The sequence below is a fragment of the Misgurnus anguillicaudatus genome, chromosome 19 (assembly GCF_027580225.2).
Source record: "Misgurnus anguillicaudatus chromosome 19, ASM2758022v2, whole genome shotgun sequence".
Lineage (NCBI taxonomy): Eukaryota > Metazoa > Chordata > Actinopteri > Cypriniformes > Cobitidae > Misgurnus > Misgurnus anguillicaudatus.
Genome location: NC_073355.2, coordinates 27,111,707 through 27,134,760, shown reverse-complemented (window position 1 = coordinate 27,134,760; position 23,054 = coordinate 27,111,707). Strand labels below are relative to the sequence as shown.

The window sequence follows — 23,054 nt, the reverse complement described above, 5'->3', positions numbered from 1 at the left end:
AATCCCTCTTACTGCGTAGTCACCGTTTTCTATCACCCCAATCTCCATGTTTGTCCTCATCTGCCATTTCGTTTATACGCGGAGAAATGGGATATTTACGATGAGAGTCTATTACTCAAATCATCATGTCTGGCACTGGCTCTCTCTTAAAGGGTTTCCTCTTGCTGCCAAAAGAATCACTTTCTCCATCCTCATAAAATTGGGAAACTTCATCATCCGTAGACGACCCTTCTTGCGCTTGTATCCATTCCAAATGTTTCTAATGCCAGTGATACTTCATCACTAAACATCCTAAAAATAGCTGATTTCAATCTGGGTCTCCAGTTAAAAGAAGCTTGAGGAAAAACATAATTTTATTGGAATATGTAAGTGTATCTTTAGAAATTTGGTATCTTATTTGGCTGTTGTTTTTAAAATGTCTTATTCTTGAAACATTTTAAAGAAATTAAAATGAATTGATTAAATGACAAGTTCGGTATTTTACACTTAAAGCCCTGTTTTCAGATTGTTTATGATGAAATAGAACGGTTTTGACTGAAATTTCGACATATGCGGCTGTCCCGAGAATTTTCGGGTGTTTGATATGCGCACACAAAAATCGCTGCAAAAGATGCTTTCCAATAGGTGTTTTAGCATTCGTTGTAAACTTGTGGACCTATTTTTCCAAACGCCTCACACCCGTACATTCTTCCGTTGAGAGCTTGAATTATAAACACTCCAGCCCAGGTGGTGGCGATAATCCGCCTTTGCCAATTGCAAAAATACAAACAAGGTTCCCGGCGCGGAGTAATACCGTACCTCACAGCACATCTAATACAAGTCAATGGAGTTGGCAAAAACTACAATAAAACCTGTATATCAGTGAACACCCCTGACCACTCGGTGAGTTTCACGTCTTTGTAAACGAAAGTTTAATGCATTTTAGGAAGGATTGTTCCAGTGCACCTATACACCCATTATAGAGGTGGGAGCTGATACAATAAATAACCAAAAATTCCCAGGGCAGCCACATATGTCGAAATTTCAGTTAAAACCGTTCTATTTCATCATAAACAATCTGAAAACAGAGCTTTTAGTTTAAAATACCGAACTTGTCCTTTAACTTAAAGGAAAACACCACCGTTTTTCAATATGTTCTTACCTTAACTTAGATGAACATACATACCTATCTTTTTCAATCCGTGCACTTTTAATCTTTGTACAGCGCTTCAAAAATGTGTTAGCATTTAGCCTAGCCCCATTCATTCCTATGGCTCCAAACAAAAGTTTTATTTTGTGCCACTATACTTACTCGTGTAACTACTCATGTGACAGTCTTTAAATAGGGAAAACATGTAAGTGTTTGATGGGTTCTAAATTCATACGTTTGGAGCCATAGGAAGGAATGGGGCTAGGCTAAATGCTAACACATTCATGAGGTGCTGTACAAACTAAAGTGAACGCATTGAAAAAAGATAGGTATGTATTAATTCATCTAAGTTGAGGTAATAACATAGTAAAATGTTGAAAAACGGTGGTGTTTTCCTTTAAAAATTAAAAAGTGCACTCACTGAGCAATAAATGTTTCCTTTGAGTAGACGTTCTTGAAACAGGAGTTATATTTAAACACTGACAATCTTTCAACAGTGGGTTCTGTTTGTTTAACATTGTATAGTGTAAATCAGCGTGAGCATACTGTATGTGTACAGTATGGAATGTGAAGAGTATTTGTCGACATTAATCCAGATCTGGTATGGATAGATATAGGGATAGACCTATCAATCAAGGCATTTGTAAACTTAACGGAATCGTTTATTTTAAGCCCGATCATTTATTTTACGTCAGCTGTTACACAGGTGTCATAACAGAGAGCGGCAAGTTGTGCCTGGAATACACTGCTGAAAAGTCTGCAGTGTGGATAGAAGCTGTCCAACAGGCACATGTAATGTCTGCAATGCGAGCATTTTGCGAGGCGCTAGCAACCGAGCTGCGTTCATTTCGAGTCGAAATACCGCACGTTCAGTCAGCTCTGTGGCACTGTTTTTTTGCGCCTGTAGCATTTGCAGCAACGGCACAATCTGCCTTCTTGACTCTACATTTCATACAAAGTGAGAGTTTAAGTAACTGATAGCACAGAGTGAACTTGCCGTACGCCCTTTAGGGTTTATTTTTAAGAAAGTATTTGAACAAAGGTCTGTGTTAAAAATCACTGTACTATACTTTATTATTTGCTAGGGTATATGCTGTAATATGAATAGTATTTACTACACTTTTTAATGTTAATGTACACTACAGTGTTCTGTAGTAGCCCATTAACTGTATTGATAAACTGTTTAACTATTATGTATTGATAAACTTTAATATTTATGCATAGGTTCAAAAACAGTACAAACTGTAAAAAGTTGAAAGTTGGATTAACTTAAAACATTACTTCAATTGGTAACAGCTAAAAAATAAAAATGTTGTCTTACTTTAAATGAAAACTGTAAATTGATAAAGCTTAAATTAATAGTCATTTTTTAAGAGGTCCAACTTTTACTTTTTACAGTGAAGTAGGCTATCTAGGATTTTTCTGTTTTTTTTTTTTTACAGTTTTTTTCTAAAGGGGACATTTCATAAGACTTTTTTAAGATGCAACATAAATATTTGGTGTCTTCAGAGTACGTAAGTGAAGTTTTAGCTCAAAATACCATATAGATCATTTATTATAGCATGTTAAAATGGCCACTTTGTAGGTGTGAGCTGATCTCTGCACTAAATTACAGGGTTGTGGTTGGATAGTGCAGATTAAGGGGTGGTATTATCCCCTTCTGACATCACAGAGGGAGCCAAATTTCAATGACCTATTTTTTCAGATGCTTGCAGAGAATGGTTGACCAAAACTAAGTTACTGGGTTAATCTTTTTTACATTTTCTAGGTTGATAGAAGCACTGGGGACCCAATTATAGCACTTAAACATGAAAAAGTCAGATTTTCATAATATGTCCCCTTTAATGCAGTGCAGAGCTATTTAGTGGTCATACATTGAATACATTTATTTGATTTTCATAACCTTTTTGTACTTGCAGTCTGCAACTAGCAATATATGAAAATACATGTATCAGATTGGGACTCGGTATTGGCAGATACTCAATATTAAATTTCTTGGATCAGTGAAAAGAACCTTGATCTGAACATCTCTGAAAGACATTTTACTCCAGCCCACACAGAGTGAGGGTTTGGGGACTGGGAAACTTGACAAAATGAATTCTAACCCATCCACCAGATATTTTTTTAGGGGAAAGTTTGCCCAAAAATGTATATTCTGTCATTGTTTCATTCAGTGAACTGTCATTGTTGCATATGACTTTCATGAAATGCAAAAAAAACCCATTTTCTAATGTTAATGATGCTTTCTTCCAGACAATAAAATTGGATGGGGATCAAAGCCAACTACTGTATGTCCAACTATAATTGTGGTAACTATATATTAATAGTAACCATGTTTTTTAGTTTTAACTGAAGTTAAGCATGAAAAATGTTTATATGGCAATTCTAGTTTCCTCTTTAACTCAATGGTTCTAAAACTTTTCAGAGTGCGCCCCCTTTGTATAGGGTGTAGCCTTTCATGCCCCCCCCACCAAGATGAATGACATAAAACAAATCTACACACATTAGCACCCCTCCACACACAAACACAAAAAATTCACATACACTAAATGTATAAAAATCTTTTTATTATAATAGAAAGCAGAATGTTTACCTCACGGGTTTTTACAGTTTTTGACCTGTGCAAAATTTCCCAATAAATTGTAATATTTAAAAGCATATTAAATGATACAATGTAGTTCTTTTGGTTGGATTGCACAGAATTTACGATAAAGTCATGTATTTTATAAATGTCATAAAACTGGACCCCCCCCGGCACGATCTCGTATCCCCCCAGTTTGGGAACCACTATATTAACTATTACATTGCTTTCAATCGCATCTGTTTTTATTCATCTAAGGCTTTTTCCTATTGTAACATAGTCACAGAAACTGCAGGAGCAGCAGTAAAGGCGGAGATACAGACAGTCAAGTAAATGTCACATGCGATTAACTTCCTGAACGTTCCACCGAGTTTTCTTGACAGAACAAAGAGAGCAAAAGTGATTTGTCAGCGATGCTGAGAGAAGCGCTGAAGGTTTATGTAACTAAAATGAGCGAATTCTAAGTGCAGCCACATATACCATACAGATCCAAGTGCTGATGCTTGAATTTCATCCTGTTGTCAAAAGTGGGTTTTTTCTGGGTTTCAGAAACTAACTCTGAAATGTATGGATGATATAATCAGTTTAGATCCTTCCATATTTGTATCTCACAAAAATAGCGAATAGAAAAGAACAGACATATGTCATCCTGTCTGTGTATAGTTATGTTTGATAGAGTGCTGTGTAATTTAAGAGAAGAGGGAATTAGGCAAACTCATTTACACTTCTCTCAGGAGATGTTCATGTTGCATACACTACACATAAGATATCTGAATCTTCTCTGTGCTAATTTAACATGGCCGAATTAGAATTAGGGAACATCGTAATGACTTTATGACCTCTGGCTGGCTCTTATATCCCTTCGTACTCATCTGACTCTTATATAATGAAATAGAAAATAAAATGTGACAACGCTATCTCATGGCAATTCGTACTTATTTTACGAGGTGGTTAATTTGTATTAATTAGTACAACCACTTTTGAAAATGTTTGTACGATTTGCCTCGACCCCTGTGATGTTGGGGTTAGGGGTGGGGTTTCATTATTGCTTTTTTATGATAATCGTATGTTTTTGCACAATTAATTTCGTACGAATTCATATGAATTAGCCAACTCGTAAAATATGTACAAATTCTTGTGATATCCGGTTGAATGTGAACTAGTCTGTAAAAGCCCATCCAAAGTCATTGACATGATCACAAATGTTTAAGGAGTAATAATTTGTCATGAATTTGTCTCTGCATTGTGTTTTACAGTAAGATTTAATAGGCTACATTGATCTCTTTTGAGTCAGTTACACTTTTAGAAGTTGTGTGGTTGTGCGCAGTTAAGTGTGTGTTAGGTTTTAGCACAGTGACTGTAGATAGTAATGATCAGCCCCAAGACTTGAATGGTGGTTGCAGTGCTGACAATTGGAAACCAGAGATGTCCCAAGGGTGGTGTGATATAGGAATAGCCCTTGAGATTTTCTTTAAAGAATGTTGTTCTTGCAGAAATGACATCTGTATGAATGCATGTGGCTCATACCAAATTATGCATCCCATAAGATGCTGAGGAGATGCGAGGTTAAAGGATTAGTCCATTTTCTTAAAAGAAAAATCCAGATAATTTACTCACCACCATGTCATCCAAAACGTTAATATCTTTCTCTGTTCAGTCGAGAAGAAATTATGTTTTTTGAGGAAAACATTGCAGGATTTATTTTATTTTTGTCTTTAATAGAGCCCAACACTTAATACTTAACTCAACACTTAACGTTTTTTTTCAACTGAGTTTTAAAGGACTATAAACGATCCCAAACGAGGCATAAGGGTCTTATCTAGCGAAACGATTGTCATTTTTGACAATAAAAAAAATACACTTTTAAACCACAATTTCTTGTCTAGGTCCGGTTCTGAAAGCGCCAGCGTCACCTCATGCAATACGTCATGACGTCAAGAGGTCACAGAGGACGAACGCGAAACTCCGCCCTAGTGTTTACAAGTGTGTTGAAAGAGGACCGTTCTGACGTTGTTGTATGTGGAATGATACTATTTAATGTCTTTGTGTCAATTTATTGTTTAAAATGGTCTGCAAGTGTGCGTTTCATATATGTAACACGTGACCTCCCTACGTCACTACGCATTTACGTTAGGTCGCACTGGACCGGACCTGGACTAAAAGTTGTGGTTTAAAACTGCATATTTTTTATTTTATTCAAAAATGACAATCGTTTCGCTAGATAAGACCCTTATGCCTCGTTTGGGATCGTTTAGAGTCTTTTGAAACTCCATTGAAAAAAACTGTTAAGTGTTGAGTTAAGTGTATTAAAGTCCTGCAATGTTTTCCTCAAAAAACATAATTTCTTCTCAACTGAACAAAGAAAGACATCAACATTTTGGATGACATGGTGGTGAGTAAATTATCTGGATTTTTCTTTTAAGAAAATGGACTATTCCTTTAACCAGGCAGAATCATAGTCAACCTCCTTTGCCACAAATATTATGCTGGTTGTATCAGCTGGTGAAAGCTGCATGGTGGATGGGTAGGAGGGCAAACGGTTAAAATATGATTAATAGATGTTTACTCAGAGTATGTTAGATTGGTTTCCATAGCAACAGCAAGCCACATGCACACCATTGCAGTGGTGTAATCAATAGATTTAAGGGGAATATGCTATTTGGATCAAAAGCTAAAGGTGATCCTTCCTCGAAGATTAACTGTATGTATCATTTCAAAATAAAACACAAGTAAATTAACACTGCCATTCCTGTTCCTCACTCGAAGTAGTTATCATAGTTACATGCGAGTTACATGATCCTGTTTGTGAAAAAAAGTACTCTCTGGTGACCTGTCCTTTTTTCGGATGGATCTCAGCCAGGTTCTTAGATCCTGAGGCAGGGGTCCTACTCCACCGAGACGAAGATATAACAGAAGTGCTTGAGAACCATTAACATATTGCGCTCTGAAAGACAAACCTTAGCAAAAATAGAAGCGTCAGGATGTCGGTATGCAAGCAGGGACCAGAACCTGAGGGCTGATCATGCAATCTGACCCCCGGGCCAAGGCCAAGAATGGTGTCTCATATGCTTATTCCTAAAGATTGGGTCGTCGACTCCTTCAGGTCATTAAGAGTCAAGGTTATGTCTGAGCTTGAGGAGAGAAACAGGGATGGTGAGGTTGGCACTCACACCAGATGAGAGTGTATGAGAGATTCTTGGATGCTCCATTTCTAAAATACCTTCCGCAATTTAAAACACACAGATGAATTTTTTATTTATTTATTAAAGGCATTACTAGACTCTGAAGAGCTTAAAAAAAGCACCTGGATGACAAAGTGCCTGCAGTTAACTATCAGAGAATATTTTGCTGCATCTATTGCTTAAATAGTTTTAAAGTCTTTCCCTCTAGTAAGTAGTAGACCTGGTCATAGGCAGCATGGGTTAGCTTGAGATAAATTATTGTCTACTCTACATTTCAGTGCCCTAACAACTTGTATACTTATTCTGTAGAACTGGATCCCTCACATGCCACACTTAAATTCCTTTCCATGTCAATTTAGTCATAAATATTTTAAAGATATAACGATAACCAATGTTGATTTAGCCCTGATTTAGCTGTTGTGATCTGTTTTGAATACTGTGTGTTATTTCTTTCAGCTGCTAAGGCAGAGAAGCAGGAGGCTCCCCCTGATGGTGAGTGCATTGCATCCAACATTGTGCTACTCTGTTGGAAACTTTTTCATATTTTGAAATACTGTCTAGACCAGGGGTCTCCAACCTTTTTGTGAGCATGGGCTATCCCTATGGATAAAACAATCCAGAGGGCTACTTTTTTGGTATAGTCTACTCAAAACATATTTATTTTACTTTTAAATCTAGATTAAAAACACATCTGTTTAACTCTGCATTTACTGAATGAGCACTGTGCTGCTTCACACTGACTGCACTTTTAACTCAAGTCACTTTTACTTCTGTTTTATTCTTTTTAACATTTTAAAGTGTTTTTATTAAAATCACATTTATTTTCTTTAATTGTTATTCTAAATTTTCATGTATCTTTGTTTTTATTGTCATTTTATTGTGTATCTATTATTTTTACATTTTCTTTTTTCTCTTTTATATATTGTTTTCTCATTTCTATGTAAAGCACTTTGAATGACCTCTGTGTATGAAATGTGCTATACAAATAAACTTGCCTTGCCTTGCCTTGCCTTACTTGTTGATATGTTTTTAACATGCATAAATAAAGCTAAGCTAATATAAAAATATGTAATAAATAAATATTAAAATTGTTCTTTGGCGGGCAACTCACAGACTCTGTGCGGGCACCATGTTGGAGACCACTGCTCTAGACTCTATGTATCTATTTGATTAATGGTTATTGTATGGTGGTTATTATATTATTAAACATTAAAATTTGACCCTTTTAAGAGGCAGTCAGGCTTACTCTGTGTATCTTTTTTCACAGATAAACTCGCAGAAGGTGGGTCACCCGAATCTCAAGAATCTCATTTGTCTTGAATGAGGCTGTTTCAAGGGTACAAGAGGTGGTTTTCTATCTACGAACAAGTTGTATGTCTGTGTTGTGGTGGCTTAGGGTTAGCATAGGTCAGTACCGTAATTTACTATATGCACGGTTACTTCCTCATTTTTGATAAGCCAGCTCTGGCATTTCCGGTGAATTGTCAGCTATAGCTGTGTTTCCCAACCAGGGGGGCGGAGCCCACAGGGGGGCCTCAGCAGATTTCCAAGGGGGCCTCAAGATGACCTAAAATTATAAAAAAAGACAAAACAAGCATTAAAATAAGCTAAAACAACTTGTATAACATTTTTTGGCCTTTTAAGTAGCGAATATACATTGGGGGGGGGGCCTTCAAATATTGTTGTGGGCAACTAATGGGCCGTGAAGTGAAAAAGGTTGGGAACCACTGAGCTATAGGAACTAGCTATATAACTGATGGTTAAATTTAGTTTTGCTGAAGAGAAAGACCAGTGCCCCGCTGTTGTCCGCTCACAACGCTGAAATATTAACGTCATTTTAATGAATTACATTCTGATTATAAAATAAGTATTACACTATTGATGCTGTTAAAGCTACCTCAGTATTTTGAAGATAATTTTACAGAAAGCTGGCTTTTATTACAACACATGCTCTTAAAAGGTACCCGGTTATAAGGAAGAGGAAGATTGTTTTCGAATCTAATCGCTCTTAATAACTCTTTTAACGTCAGTCAGTCTTTTAACGTCCGCAAGCGAATGGACACGCATCATTTGTATTAGTTAAAGGTCCCCTAACCTAGGTGTTTGCAGCAATATAAATATAGTCTATGGTATCCTCAGAATGTGTCTGTAAAGTTTCAGCTCAAAATACACCACAGATTTTTCATTATACGATGTTGAACATGACCATTTGTGGCTGCAATGAAAAACATGCTATTTTTGTGTGTGTTTTTTTAAATGCAAAGAAAGCTTCTGTTCCCCTCCCCGAATGCAAATTAGGGGTTAGAGCGTTACACATGTGCTTTTGACTTCATCAAAACATGTGTCTCTGTCAAAAGGTTGAACTACGGGCTCATAAGGCGGAGTTTGTGAGCGGTTATGGTTGGGGCGTAATCAATGTGACATCACATTGTTAGGGGATCCCCAACAGCCTGTTTTGTGTGACTGTTGTGGTTTAAAGGAGATTACACAAAGAAGAAAAGATTGATTTGTATAATAGTAGAATGTTTCTGCACACACACTGCTGACTTATTTTCTGCTAGAAACACATGTAAAAAGTGCATTTTTTAGGTTAGGGGGGCTTTAAGCATTTAGGATGGTACCACTCTTAGAAATCGTACAAAAAAATCATTTTATATGTTTAATGACTTTTAAGAGCGTTGGATTTGCTAGATGAGAGCTTAATGTTCTTATTTTTATGAAAACCTCTGACTCATTTAGACAACACGGGTCAGATTTACTGTCTAAAGTTGAAACAGAAATTGCACGTTGCATTAATCGAACGTTAATAAAATTAGTGGCGTTAAAATGAATTTGTGTTAACACGTTATTAACGCGTTAATTTTGACAGCCCTAGTTTCTATTAACTCTTTCCCCGCCATTGACGAGATATCTCGTCAATCAAGAGAAAACACTTCCCCGCCAATGACGAGTATTTCCGTCTTTCCGCAATACCGCTATTATCCACTAGGCCCTTCCGCAACTTTTTAAAACCGGAAGTATTGCCCTATGGCAAGCTGCTGCATGTCCGTGTCTGTTTTAAAGATCGCTCTGAATGGGATCTCTATGAAAAGTCCGTCACAAAAATGGAATTATCTCTGCTTTTTGCTCAAAATGTGGTGTTTTTGCAGAAACCTACCCATATTCAAACGCTGATTACAAAAGAACTACTGAAGGTAGGATGAAGCGTTTTTTGTTTGTTTGAAAGCAGAGGGTCTGTTCTTTCATTTGGTATATTGTATGTTTATATATTTGAAGAAGAACATTTTCTGAAAGGCATTAAACTTTTGTGAAAATCATGAAAAACGCTGGCGCTGGCTGCAACTTTTTTTAAAAATGCTGGCGGGGAAAGAGTTAATGATTTTTAGTAGCTAAAGGCAAATAAAAAGGATTAAAGCATACAAGTCCTCCTAGTCGGGGTACCTTTTAAGAAAGTTCCATGCATATGGTCAATTATTAGGCTTTTATTACAATACATACAGTGTCCTCCCCATTGTGACAATATTTTATTTTAAATATGCAAATTTGCAAGTATATTTGTATTTTTTAGAAAAGCTGTAACGGTTAGGGTTTTATTAACTTTAGGTGCACTAAATCCGATTATGATAACGCAGCACAGTTTTTGTACATATGCTGGAGGATGTGTATTTATTGCAGGCATTTGCATTTATCAGTTTTTGTTATGATGAATTTATGGTTAAACACCAGCAGTGTGGGAGATATTGTGGAAGATGTATTGTTTCCTCTCAAAGGTGAGATGGTATGTTGGTGTAATGTGATGAGAAGGTGAGTGTACACAGTTTAACCATGGTGTGAATGTGGCACTTTTTATTTTTTGATTTATGTTCTAGTGTTGATGATAGATCATTTATACATGAATATAACTTACAGTTATCCTGAGAGGTATTTGGTCTCTTGCATTATTGCATTCAATTAGACTTTTCAAGCTCATAATATAGATTTTTAAATGATAAAACAGCAGGGTTTTCAATCATACAAAAAATGGACAACAATTGTCCCTAGCTGTCCCTGGGGATTTGGTACCAACATGTACCTCTTAGGTACTAATATGCACTCTTTGGTACCAATATGTACCTTTGATGTACAATTATGAACTTTTTAAGTATTTAAGTTGTATATTTTGAAAGGATACCGACCCAGTGAGCTATAGGTGCTGCTTGGGATCTGCAATGAAGCTGGATAACACAGATTTGGGTTTTCAAACTTATGACTTTGGTCTAATACTTGAATTTTGAATAGATAATATAATTAATGATTATATAATGATTTTCTTTCCCACTGGTGTTTTATTTTTATTTTTAGCAGTAGTGTGCAGTTATGTTGTTATTTTTCATGTTGTATGGTGTTTTAACACGTCTCTCTCTCTTTATGTGTTGCCTTAACCTCATTATGCTTTCATTGTTTCTTGTCATTTAGAGGAAAATGAGGGCAGTGATGGTAAGAGAAAGAAACCTTGCTATTGTCTCGCTGTGTGTGTTTGCCTATTTGTCAATGTGCTAGTTGCTTCCCCGTGATTGTGCACATGAACAAACGTCAGTCACTGTCTCTGTTGGTGACCTATAGGTCTGTCACAGGGGTTCTGACTGGCTAAAATGAGACCAACAAACAAACAAATTATTTACTGATGTTTATACACATCTTAATCCAGTCTAAGATGGTTTGCTGGTTTTAACTAGTCAGGCTGGAAAGCTAGAATATCAGCTTTCACAGCCATATTAGCCTATATGAGGTAAGATCAGCTTAAACCAATGGTCAGCAAACCAGTTTAGTCTAGTTTAAGATGTACTTTTTTGCATTCAGATGGAGAATCTGATAATAATGGGTTATATACCATATACCTCCTTTCCACAAAATTTACTTTGCATCAACTTTCAAAAAAATCCATTACTATTTCTTTATGGGAAGAAAATAGTTGGTTGACTAAACTGAATGGTTATGAAATATTTGCCATAAAACATCATTTTGATGTTTCAGAATGTAAAACTCTTGGTGTGGTCGACCGTTCCTATAAATTGTGCAATATACTGATACTCTGAAGTGTGTGTCTCTCTGAACATTTCACCGCTGGAAATGTATGGATCTGTTTTGGAGATGTGACAGTATCAGGGTCAAGACATTTAGCAATGTGAGGTTAGGACACAGAGAGCTGGACACTAGCTTTAAGCATTTTCACAGTGCACATGTGTAGTTGCTGATATTGGTGTTAAACCTCTTGGGTATCTGTCTAATTTGGGTTAAAGTGTTTCTAGGTCAGTGGTTCTCAAACTTTTTCAGCGTGCGGCCCCCTTTGTGTACAGTGCATTCCTTCGCCCCCCCCCAAAGAAAATTTATGACAAAAAACTGTTCTAAAACTTCACATTTTAATTAAACAAAACATTAAATTATACAAAGTAGTGCTGCCTTACTATTTTTTCTAGGTTTAATTTCACAGAATTCATGATAAATTAATGCATTTTATAAAATGTCATAAAACTGGGGCCCCCCTGGCACCATCTCGCGGCCCCCCTGGGGGCCCCGGACCCCAGTTTGAGAACCACTGTTCTAGGTAATACCTAAATACCTGGCTACACAGAGTACACGATAATATATGACCTAATATAGGAAAAAAATATATATACATCTAGTGATACTATGCATTGCACTGTGACTTTTCTTTCCTGATCAGTATATCATACTAACCTGCATAAACATAAAACAAAGAGCAAATGTGCAGGAAAGTTTTTTCTCTTGCTTTATGGAAATGCATGATGTCATCTGGCCCTGATCCCAACACGGACGGGTTAAGTAGCAAGTGGATGTGCATTTTAAAAAGTACACCTTTTGATTGATTTACGATATCTGTTACATTTTCATTATACAATACTTTTTTCTTTAGATCCAATGAAGGACGAGAATGCAAAAATTGGTTACCTATCAAAGACATGTAACCAGCATTAAAACACTGCATAAACTATACTAAACAGTAAATTAAGAGTTTGGTTCCAAAATGTAATAAATCCATTTCGAATAGTTTCTGTAAAAACGTGTTACCTTGGGACGTCGTCGCTGAACTTTTTTGACAGCTGTAAAATGTTTTGGTCCTGCTTGATTTTCGTTGACTTTGCGTAAAATAATGGAAAGTTTTTATAGATCCCCTGGGGTCAATGTGTTAGCATGACAGAAGCTTGATGCTTTCAGGAGAACTAGCAATGGCCGACATTTTTCTGTCTCCCGAGTGCCTCTCACATAAATTATTAGATTTTTATTTCTTACGTTTCTTTCCCGCCACAGAAAACCACCACAGGTTTATCAATGCCATCAAAAGTATTATTTTGTTTTGTTTGTTTGTTGATCAGATGATCACGAAGTACAAAGTACTAGGAAAACTAGGATTCTGTGTGTATCCAAAGCGCCGTCCTTATTGTTTACAATGCGTGGAATGGTGCGCTGTGATTGGTTAAGCGGATTTATTGCATTCTGCAGGACTGACGTTTGTCGGGGTTTGGAAAAAAAGGGAGAATAGATGACACAATAACACGGCAGATATCGTTTTTTCCGTAAAATTAAGAATTAACTTTTTAAAAATGAACTAATACAATACAGATTTTGGTGGTAACAAATTTTTTTGCATTTGTTTATTGCGTTTTATAACCAAACTCTTCAAATACTCACTATGATGATAATTGTTTGCCAGAAAATAGTGTTAAGATTGGATTGGTATGATTTGGTTAATAAGAAAATAAATAACTTAATGGCTACAGTATGCACTATATGAATTCTGATAAAACTGGGAATGGGACGGGTTTTCTCTATGTATGTATATGTGTATGTTAAAAATGCCTCCTCAACCTTAAAGGGACAATAAGTAGGCTTTACCCCCATCTATTGGTGAAATTGTATTTTGCATTCAAACGAATAGTGCTCTCTAGCGCCTCGCTTTTCCAAATGCGTGTTGCAACTACGGTAGCCGTTATGTAATCACTGATCTCCTTGTCCGTTTCAGCTAGTTTACGTGTTCTGAATGAAAACGCGATGTGGAAACGCCTTGGTAGGCAAGTGCTTTTTGTCCCTCTCTGCTATTATAGTTTATCAATACCGCAGAACGACATGGAAGCCTCCTTGGACTTACCCGTTCAATGTAAGTAAAGAGAAGAAATTCTAAGCTTACAAAGAAAAGTCAGATCACCGGCGGAGGTCATTTGACACCAACGAGGACATATTTATGAATAAAAAGACTTTTGATTTTGATTAATAAAACCCTTAAAACCCTACTTACTGTCCCTTTAAAAGATCTCTCAGTATAAATAAGTTGCTAATTGTTTTTTGTACTATCTCTCTCTTTTCTCTGATACAGAGTTGCCTGAGGATGGTAAGACACACAAATCCTTTAGCATGTATTGTCAGTGACATATACATGAAAAAATTAAAGGAAATTTATCATGCAAAGGAAGTTGTGTTATTGTCTTTCACATCCCAGTGCATCTGGAAAGGGTGAAAGTAAAATGTTAACTGCCTAATTTAAGGTGTTTTGTTTTGTTTTATTGTGATCATAGCTCTTAGATAGATTGGTGGCGCCAAACCTGCTAAAACTGGACTCAAGACAAAACTCTATATATAGAGTACATGCAGTATTGTAATGAATAATTTTCTTTTTCATCCTCATTTCTATCCTTGTCGACTAAGTATATCAACGGTTTTAGCGGCAACAACATAAACAAACTGCTTTTGTGGCCCAAACTTAACTTTCGGTAGACTTCCGCAAAGCATCAAAAACAACAGAGTCCTTCTAGAGTAGATTATTTTTAATTACAAGCAAAAAGATAACCAGTAAACTACTTAGTTCAAAATCATAGCTAAAGCGTATCAACCATTACACTGAGCTAACGTTAATGTATACAAATTTAATGTTTATTTTTCACAAGGTATTTGTTCCAGAGGTCAGATGAAACTGTCTATAGCCTGTCTAAAATGTCTTAATATAGACTTTCAGCAGTGCATATATGAGCTTAAGCTGTTTCTCCCATCCCTGTAGAACATGTGCCAGGAGAAGAGCCACAGACATCTCAAATAACTGGCCTGTTTGTGGAGAGACCTCAGAGTGCCACAGTACATAAAGGTGAGATTCCCAACCTTCCCATCCTTTAGATACACAGTTGAAGTTGAAAATGTATATGAAACATTGAGTAATCGTCAATAAAGTCTGCCTGTCAGTGGCCCTTTTATGGATTAAAGACCCATAGTGTAATACACATGTTGTTTTTAACTTTAACCCACAGGGCTTCATGTCTCTTCCTTATATCTTTGACAATAGGGAAAGATATCACATTTGTGGCTAAGGTGGACTCCTCACAGCTGCTAAGGAAGCCAGCGATGAAGTGGTTAAAGGGGAAATGGCTGGACCTAGGCAGCAAGGCGGGCAAACACCTGCAGTTTAAAGAAACCTATGATAGAAACACCAAGGTGTGTTGAGCACTTTATTAGCTAAGACGATCTCAGTCGAGAACCACTGCTCCAGAGTTATTATCTCCCCTTTTTGTCTGCCAGATATACACTTATGAGATGACCATCATTAAGGCTAAAGACGGAGATGCTGGGGGTTACCGTTGTGAGGTCACATCCAAAGACAAGTGTGACAGCTGCACGTTTGAAGTTACCGTTGAAGGTAAAATATTACAATGTTATGAGTTGAATATTAATTGAGTATTTTTATACATATTGCTTTACATCATAGAACCCCTACACACTGCATGATGACCCCTCCATAAAATATCAATGTCTAATTCCAATGCATTCTAAGCAAACATATATATATATATATATATATATATATATATATATATATATATATATATATATATATATATATATATATATATATATATATGCTAAAAAGTATACATTTGCTTTATGAAAAATGTATAGAAAATCTACAGGAGAAATACAGCACATAAACAAGCTGTGTTTGAACATACTGTACGTGACCTTTGAGGTCTGCAAGGGACCTCAGTTTGTTAAACCCCATAATAATATTTCCGATGCATTTAATAACGTCAGAGAGAGACTGAAATGATATTAAATTAAGCACACACCTGTGTGTATGTATTTAAAGTAAATCACTGAGCTTATTCATTATTCAGGAGGTATTTGGCTGATTAGATCCTCTTATGTTAGTTATGCAGCACTTAGTAAATCAGCACTACACATTTATTGACTTTGACAGTAATCAAATTGCGGAGCAAACTCTTACGGTTTTTCATCATTATTTGTTTCGTCTTCTCCATCTTCCAGCTGCTGAAGAAACACAGCAAACAAACATTTTGGAGGCGTTCAAGCGATCGTGAGTTTGTTTGGGTGTCTGTGGCTCCTCCTCATTAGCGACTGCTAGAGTCTGTTTGTAACCTACTGTTGGATGTTTATTTATTGCTCGTCTTCTGAGAGTTTTTGTTCATGTTATCTCCATTTGTACCAGCTTTTGTTTTGTTTTTTATCAATACTGTATTCACAAAGCTTTTTGCACAAGTTTGTCAGTTTATATGAGTCCGCTTTGTGATTTGATCTTTGTAGGTCATTGCTGCTCATTTTTGTTTCATTCAAATTTGAATCATTCTCTGCTATACTTGCAGAATAGCTTTTTTCTTAGTTTTCATATTAAGTAATAGCCCTGAAATACATTTTATGGGGATGAAATGATTCAAAATACAAAATAGGGTTTTTTAATGTTCTTTTAATGCTGAACATACAGTAACCTTTTGTTATATTACATTAAAATGTCCATATTTTGTTACCTTATATGAACATAATGTGTTAGTCCTCTTCTTTCAGTTTGATTTGCTTGCAAAATGATAAGATGTTCTCCAACATGTTTACCTTTTTTTATCTACAGGGGCGATGCAGGAGATGATGCAGGAGAACTGGACTTCAGTGGTTTACTCAAGAAAAGGTTTTGCACCCTCTGTGCTGATTTTTTTATATTAAAATCATGATTTTTCACATTAGTATATTATCTTTCATCATATCATCTTTAATAAACAAATGTCATCCATGGACATTTTTTTCTCCACTGAAGTTCAGTCTTAAATGAACATGCCCACATTTTGGGAATTTGGCTTGTTCACTGTGCCCCCCAGAGTTGGATGGGTCCATACATACCTTTTTCATCCCTGTGCGTGCTGTGACTCTGTCTGATGCACGTCACGCACCCACCGCTGGCTTGGCTTGGCGCGGGGACTGGAGGTGGATGGCTCCAGCTGGCGTCCTGCTCCCTATAAGTGACAAAATAATGCCCAAATTTTCCTATTTATATGTTTTGATTTGTATAGTCACACCGTGTACAAATAATAAGGTCATATGAGACACAGCGATCTTTTAACGATATACATACTTAAATATACTATATTCTCAGAAGGCGAAGCACTGCTACATGGGCGGAGTGACTCTGAGCGAAGTCTCTGCTCCTCACCACTGGGTTTCTCGGGTGCTGCGAGCCAATCACTCCGCCCAAGTAGCAGTGCTTCGCCTTCTGAGAATATAGTTCCCTGTATGTATACAGTTAAAAGATGGCTGTGTATCTTATGACCTTGTTATTTGTACACGGTGTGACTATACAAATCACAACATATAAATAGGAAAATGTTCACGTTGTTTTGTCGCTTGTTGGGAGCAGTGTGCTGGCTGGAGCCATTTACTTCCAGTCTTTGTGCTGGGCTGGGCTGGCGGGGGGTGCGTCAGACAGATTTGCGGCACTCGCGGGGATGAAGGGGGTATTTGTGGACTTATCTAACTCTGGGGATACGGTGAATAAGCTAAATTCCTAAAATGTGGGCGTGTTCCTTTAACTTTAATTAAACGCATCTGTTTCTCAGAGAGAGGAAGAAGAAGGAGGAACCTGAGATAAATGTGGATGTGTGGGAGATCTTGAAAAAAGCCAAGCCGTGTGACTATGAGAAGATCGCCTTTGAGTACGGCATCACTGACCTTAGGGGCTTGCTTAAGAGACTGAAGAAGATGAAGAAAGTGGAGCCCAAGATAAGCGATGGTGAGATGCGCTATAGATTCACACTGACATAGACTCCTCCACACACACACACATAGACTATAAAGAGATAATAGTACAATTAAGCAATCGTGCAGTCGTTCCGAATAGCGGCACAGCTGTGGATCAGCCACAGGTAATCCCAAAATGTTTTTTTTATACTAGATGTTAAAAATATTAAAGCTCACATAACACACGCCGTTTTTGCTATCTCATGTTAATCTTACACAACAGATTCAGTAGTCTAAAATTTTTTCAGGAACTTGTACAAACCCCAACGAAGTGCATTTGGCACAGAAATACTCTGTCGTGGTTTTTTGAACCTTTGCCCATGTTTAGCATGAGGAATCCAACTCTTTAACTGTGTTAAGTCAGAATGCATGAAATACTGTTAAACCCCCGCTTTAAGTTTTAGTCTTTACATACATTTCAAACAGAATTTAGCCAGTTAGTTACTTATATTTTTTCACTTTCAGCTTTCCTGAAAAAACTGAATCCTGCTTATTCTGTGGAGAAAGGCAAGAAAATTATGCTTTCAGTGGAGCTCACTGATCCCAACGCTCAGGTCAAATGGCTGAAAAACGGGCAGGAGATCAAACCCTCAGCCAAGTGAGATGCTGTGTGTGGGTTTTGAAGAGTAAAGAAATACATAATGTGTAGTACTTTGAGAGAACATGATATGTTCTGGTCTCACATGCATGATGATTGTAAACTTGTGGAAAGATAGGGGCACTGGAAAGATCAGGAAGTCACTTCAATTGTCATATGTGGTCTTTTAATGCTTTAATGCTTTTGAATTTCTCTCTTTGTTAGATATGTCTTTGAGAGTGTGGGTGGCGTCCGTAAGCTCACTATTAACAAGTGCACTCTGGCCGACGATGCAGCGTACGAATGCGTGGTTGGAGAGGAGAAGAGTTTCACTGAGGTCTTTGTTCAAGGTATATTGTGATTATCATCATCAGCACCTTCTTCATCATCATCATGACCGCCATCATTAGCCTTGTAAATTTCAATGTCTCATTTGTTCTGTCTGCTTATCTGTAGTCGTCTGCAGTGTCTGGTTTTTGTCCTTTTGGCCGGTTAGTCTGTCCTTGACTGGTAGTCATCTGTCCTATTGATTATTTTAAAGCTCTATCTCTGCGGGTATACCCTCCCTTGTTTTTCTTTTAGCCATTTATTATTGAGGTCTCTGCTTCAGTCTGTTTTGGTTTCTATAAGGTATTTTATTTAGTTTGTCATATGTTTCTTTTACTTAAATGAGAATTATGCATTACAATGAATATTTGCACCACCAAGTACTTCATGTCTCAATAACATGAACTGTTATGTATAGTTAGCTCAGAATTTTACTTTACTTAACATTTTTAGTTATTTTGTATATTTATACCAACAGAGCCTCCAGTCACCATCACTAAGATGTTGGATGACGTTCATGTGGTGGTTGGGGAGAAAGTGGAGTTTGAAGTTGAAGTGTCTGAAGAAGGAGCCAATGTAAAATGGATGAGACAATTCCGCTCATATAGTTACTGGCCACCAGATAATTTAGTTAATTTACAATTTTATTATAATTACAACTCCAAATTAAATGCTTAATAAAATCATCTGAATAAAGAATAATGAGCTGGATTGGACTGGAATACTGTGTAGATCTATTAAAACACTAATAGTATAAAAATTCCCTTGTCCTGTGGTGTTCCCCAAGGGTCCATTTTAGGCCCTCTACTATTCTCACTGTATATGTTGCCCCTGGGTTCCATCTTTAAGAAATATAAGATCTCGTGCCACTGCTATGCAGATGATACACAGTTTTACTGAGTCTCTTTTAACTGTCCCTCGTTGTCGCTACATAACAAAAGGTGGACAGGCTTTCTCTGTCATAGCTCCCACACTTTGGAATAGCCTGCCTATTAATGTGAGGCTTGCTCCTCCGCTGACATGTTTTAAATCTGCTCTTAAATTTCTTTTTTATTCTTTAGCATTTTCTTAAGAGTCGTTGTCTTGTTGTAATTATGTTGCTTGTCTTGTTTTAAATGTACAGCACTTTGGTGCAACACTGTTGCTTTTAAATGTGCTTTAAAAATAAAAAATATGACTTGACTTGAAAATGACATGACTAATATGAGGATCAATCCACCCAATACAACATCAGCATTTAAAGTCTTAATATGTCAAGATCAGTCCATATCAAACTCAATGCTTTCCTTTTTCCTCCTTCTTCCTCTTTCTGTCATGCCATTTCTGTCCATCTTTGGTCTTTTTATGCACCCTAATCTTCATCTTCAATTGCCATAGATCTCCTTGTTCTGCATTTTCCTATTAACATTATATTTAATCTCCATCTTTGTCTTGCTCTGTCTCCGTCTCTCTTCATCTCACTCAGGATGAAGGATGGAGTGGAACTGAGCCGAGATGGAAAGTATCGCTTTAAGAAAGATGGGAAAAAACATTGGCTCATCATCAATGAGGCGACTACAGAGGACATTGGAACATACCATGTGTACACTAATGGGGGGGAATCCAAAGGAGAGCTGGAAGTGGAAGGTACTTTTTTGTAATAGTGACAATATCCATCTCAGTGGTTTCACAAGGAATCTCAAGACTCCATACTTATGTATTTGTTGACGGTAGCTTATGGTAGAGCTTACTCTACTGTTTTACTGTTGTAGAGAAGGAGCTGGAGATCCTGCAGAATATAGCTGATCTGACATTGAAGGCTTCAGAGCAGGCGGTCTTCAAGTGTGAAGTGTCTGATGAGAAAGTAACCGGCAAATGGTTCAAGAATGGGGTGGAGGTCATTCCCAGTAATCGCATCAAAATGACACACGTTGGCAGGTATATTGGTCCGCTCACAATCGCTCTTATTGATTCACACATTAGCAAGCTGACCTCAGCCTTGACCTCGCTATTATCTTTATATTGTCTGGTCATTAAAGTAAACATTACATTTTTGTGGTGTTGTTTTTAGGTTGTTGATGTCATGTGTTCACTTTTTCTAAGAAGACATTTTTAAAAGCCTTAAAAACGTTTCCTATATCTCTGTTGGTAGTACATTGCATTAGCAACACAAAGATCATGTAAGATACAATAAGACATAATGATAAAAATATATAGACGAAATGCACTGTAAGTCTGCCAAATGCATAAATGTTAATGAATATATCACTGCTGTCGTGGTAACTTTCAGTCCTGGTATTTTAGGACTCACAAACTGGTAATAGATGATGTAAAGCCTGAGGATGCAGGAGATTACACCTTTGTACCTGATGGTTACGCTCTTTCCCTTTCAGCCAAACTTAACTTCTTGGGTAAGGGAGATTTTTGTTTGTTTGTTTTTAGCTGGTTAATTTCAACCTTGACCCTGAGCTCCATATTTTCTTTTCCCCACAGAGATCAAGATAGATTATGTTCCACGTCAGGGTAAGTATGTCATCTACATCAACAAGTCTGACACCATTTCTGTGGACAGATATGAGGTTGTATGAATTTTTACAGTCTAGTTTCTTTATTGCTATAATTGTTATTATTATTATCATCCAGAGCCTCCCAAAATCCACCTGGACACCACCGGCAGCTTGGTCAACAAAAACACAATTATTGTCGTGGCCGGAAACAAGCTCCGTTTTGATGTTGACATCAGTGGAGATCCCGCCCCCACCGTCTGCTGGAAGAAAGGAGATACGGTGCAAAATCACTGCCAAATTCTCCCACACACTTGACCAATATGACCCATATAAGCTTGTGGCAGAAACATTTGCTTTAAAGGGACACTAAACTTTTTTTTTTAAATATTTTAAATTTTCAGCTCCCCTGGAGTTGGATATTTGATTTTTGCCGTTTTGGGGTCCATTCAGCCAATCTCCGGGTCTGGCGCTAGCACTTTTAGCATAGCTTAGCATAATCCGTTGAGTCTGATTAGATCATTAGCATCGCGCAAAAAAATAACCGAAGAGTTTCGATTTTTTTCCTATTTGAAATTTGACTCTTCTGTGGTTGCGTCGTGTACTAAGACCAACGGAAAATAAAGCAAAGTCCTTGATTATTACGCCAGAGTATAGTTTCTAGCCATATCTTCCTAGAAAATCACAACTTTTAATTTTACGTCGGTCTTGGTACAAAATGTAACTACAGAGGAGTCAAGTTTTAAATAGGAAAAATATTGAAACTCTTTGGTCGTTTTTGAGCGTGATGCTAATGGTCTAATCAGATTCAGTGGATTGAATCTGGCCGGACTGAAAGATTGGCTGAATGGATTCCAAGGCGGTGGGAATCGGGTGTTTAACTCTAGGGGAGCTGGAAAATGAGCATATGTCTCTCTTTCAGTTATACAAATATTCTCCAGTTCATCAAAAATATGCAGAATTTGTCTCATCCTACACAACTTATTTCCTTCTAATGCAAAACAGACTTCAAATGTGACATTTCGCATATATGAGCTGGTTTAAGAACATGACGTGTGTGTATGATGCAGGAGATCGGTGAGTCTGAAGGGCGCGTGAGAGTGGAGACCAGGAAAAACCTGAGCTGCTTTGTTATTGAGGGGGCAGAGAGATCTGATGAGGGCCTCTATAACATCACTGTAACCAACCCTGCTGGAGAAGACAAGGCTGAGATCTTTGTTAAGATAGTCGGTGAGGTCATCTTGAGAAAATTGTCAAAATTTAATTGTGTACTTTCTTTCAGATGTTTCTTAAATATTGATATATATATATATATATATATATATATATATATATATAGACTAACTATACAGTACTGTTCAAAAGTCTTAGGCCACCACAACCAGACTTGTTTTAGAAGTTTTTATGTCCATCCATATTTATTTTTCAATCTATTTTGTTAAGATACAAACAGAAAATACAGGAAATATGTACTAAATGTCTACTTTAGTCATCGTCAGTGTTTAGTGTTACCTCTCTTGGCATTAAACACATCTTGAGCGTTTTTAAGCAGAATGAAGTAAAAAGATTACTTTCTTTAAAAAAGAAATTAGGATTTAATTTCATTTAGGTTTAAGAGATCCTGCAGTCTTCTGCTATTGCTCAAGTGGAAGGGGTTTACCCTAGAAACTTAACACATCAGTTTACATTTTTTTATAGTTTTTAATACTATATA

The 23,054-nt window shown here is 36.9% G+C and overlaps 1 protein-coding gene across 2 annotated transcripts in view; it reads left to right on the top strand.

Annotated features, from left to right (window-relative positions):
* mybpc2a (myosin binding protein Ca) overlaps positions 1 to 23,054 on the top strand; it is a 40,789-nt gene that overhangs the window by 9,631 nt on the left and 8,104 nt on the right. Inside the window, exons 3-21 of one of the 2 annotated variants that reach the window (XM_073857298.1) lie at positions 7,349 to 7,384; positions 8,160 to 8,174; positions 11,348 to 11,368; positions 14,265 to 14,279; positions 14,943 to 15,026; positions 15,222 to 15,370; positions 15,455 to 15,572; positions 16,199 to 16,247; positions 16,794 to 16,850; positions 17,773 to 17,945; positions 18,419 to 18,551; positions 18,756 to 18,880; positions 19,336 to 19,446; positions 20,328 to 20,483; positions 20,609 to 20,774; positions 21,141 to 21,247; positions 21,330 to 21,359; positions 21,480 to 21,622; positions 22,411 to 22,570. In XM_073857298.1, the coding sequence (XP_073713399.1) occupies positions 7,349 to 7,384; positions 8,160 to 8,174; positions 11,348 to 11,368; positions 14,265 to 14,279; positions 14,943 to 15,026; positions 15,222 to 15,370; positions 15,455 to 15,572; positions 16,199 to 16,247; positions 16,794 to 16,850; positions 17,773 to 17,945; positions 18,419 to 18,551; positions 18,756 to 18,880; positions 19,336 to 19,446; positions 20,328 to 20,483; positions 20,609 to 20,774; positions 21,141 to 21,247; positions 21,330 to 21,359; positions 21,480 to 21,622; positions 22,411 to 22,570 (1,848 nt within the window). The remainder of the gene's footprint in view (positions 1 to 7,348; positions 7,385 to 8,159; positions 8,175 to 11,347; positions 11,369 to 14,264; positions 14,280 to 14,942; positions 15,027 to 15,221; positions 15,371 to 15,454; positions 15,573 to 16,198; positions 16,248 to 16,793; positions 16,851 to 17,772; positions 17,946 to 18,418; positions 18,552 to 18,755; positions 18,881 to 19,335; positions 19,447 to 20,327; positions 20,484 to 20,608; positions 20,775 to 21,140; positions 21,248 to 21,329; positions 21,360 to 21,479; positions 21,623 to 22,410; positions 22,571 to 23,054) is intronic. The other variant, XM_073857299.1, reaches the window with a different exon arrangement.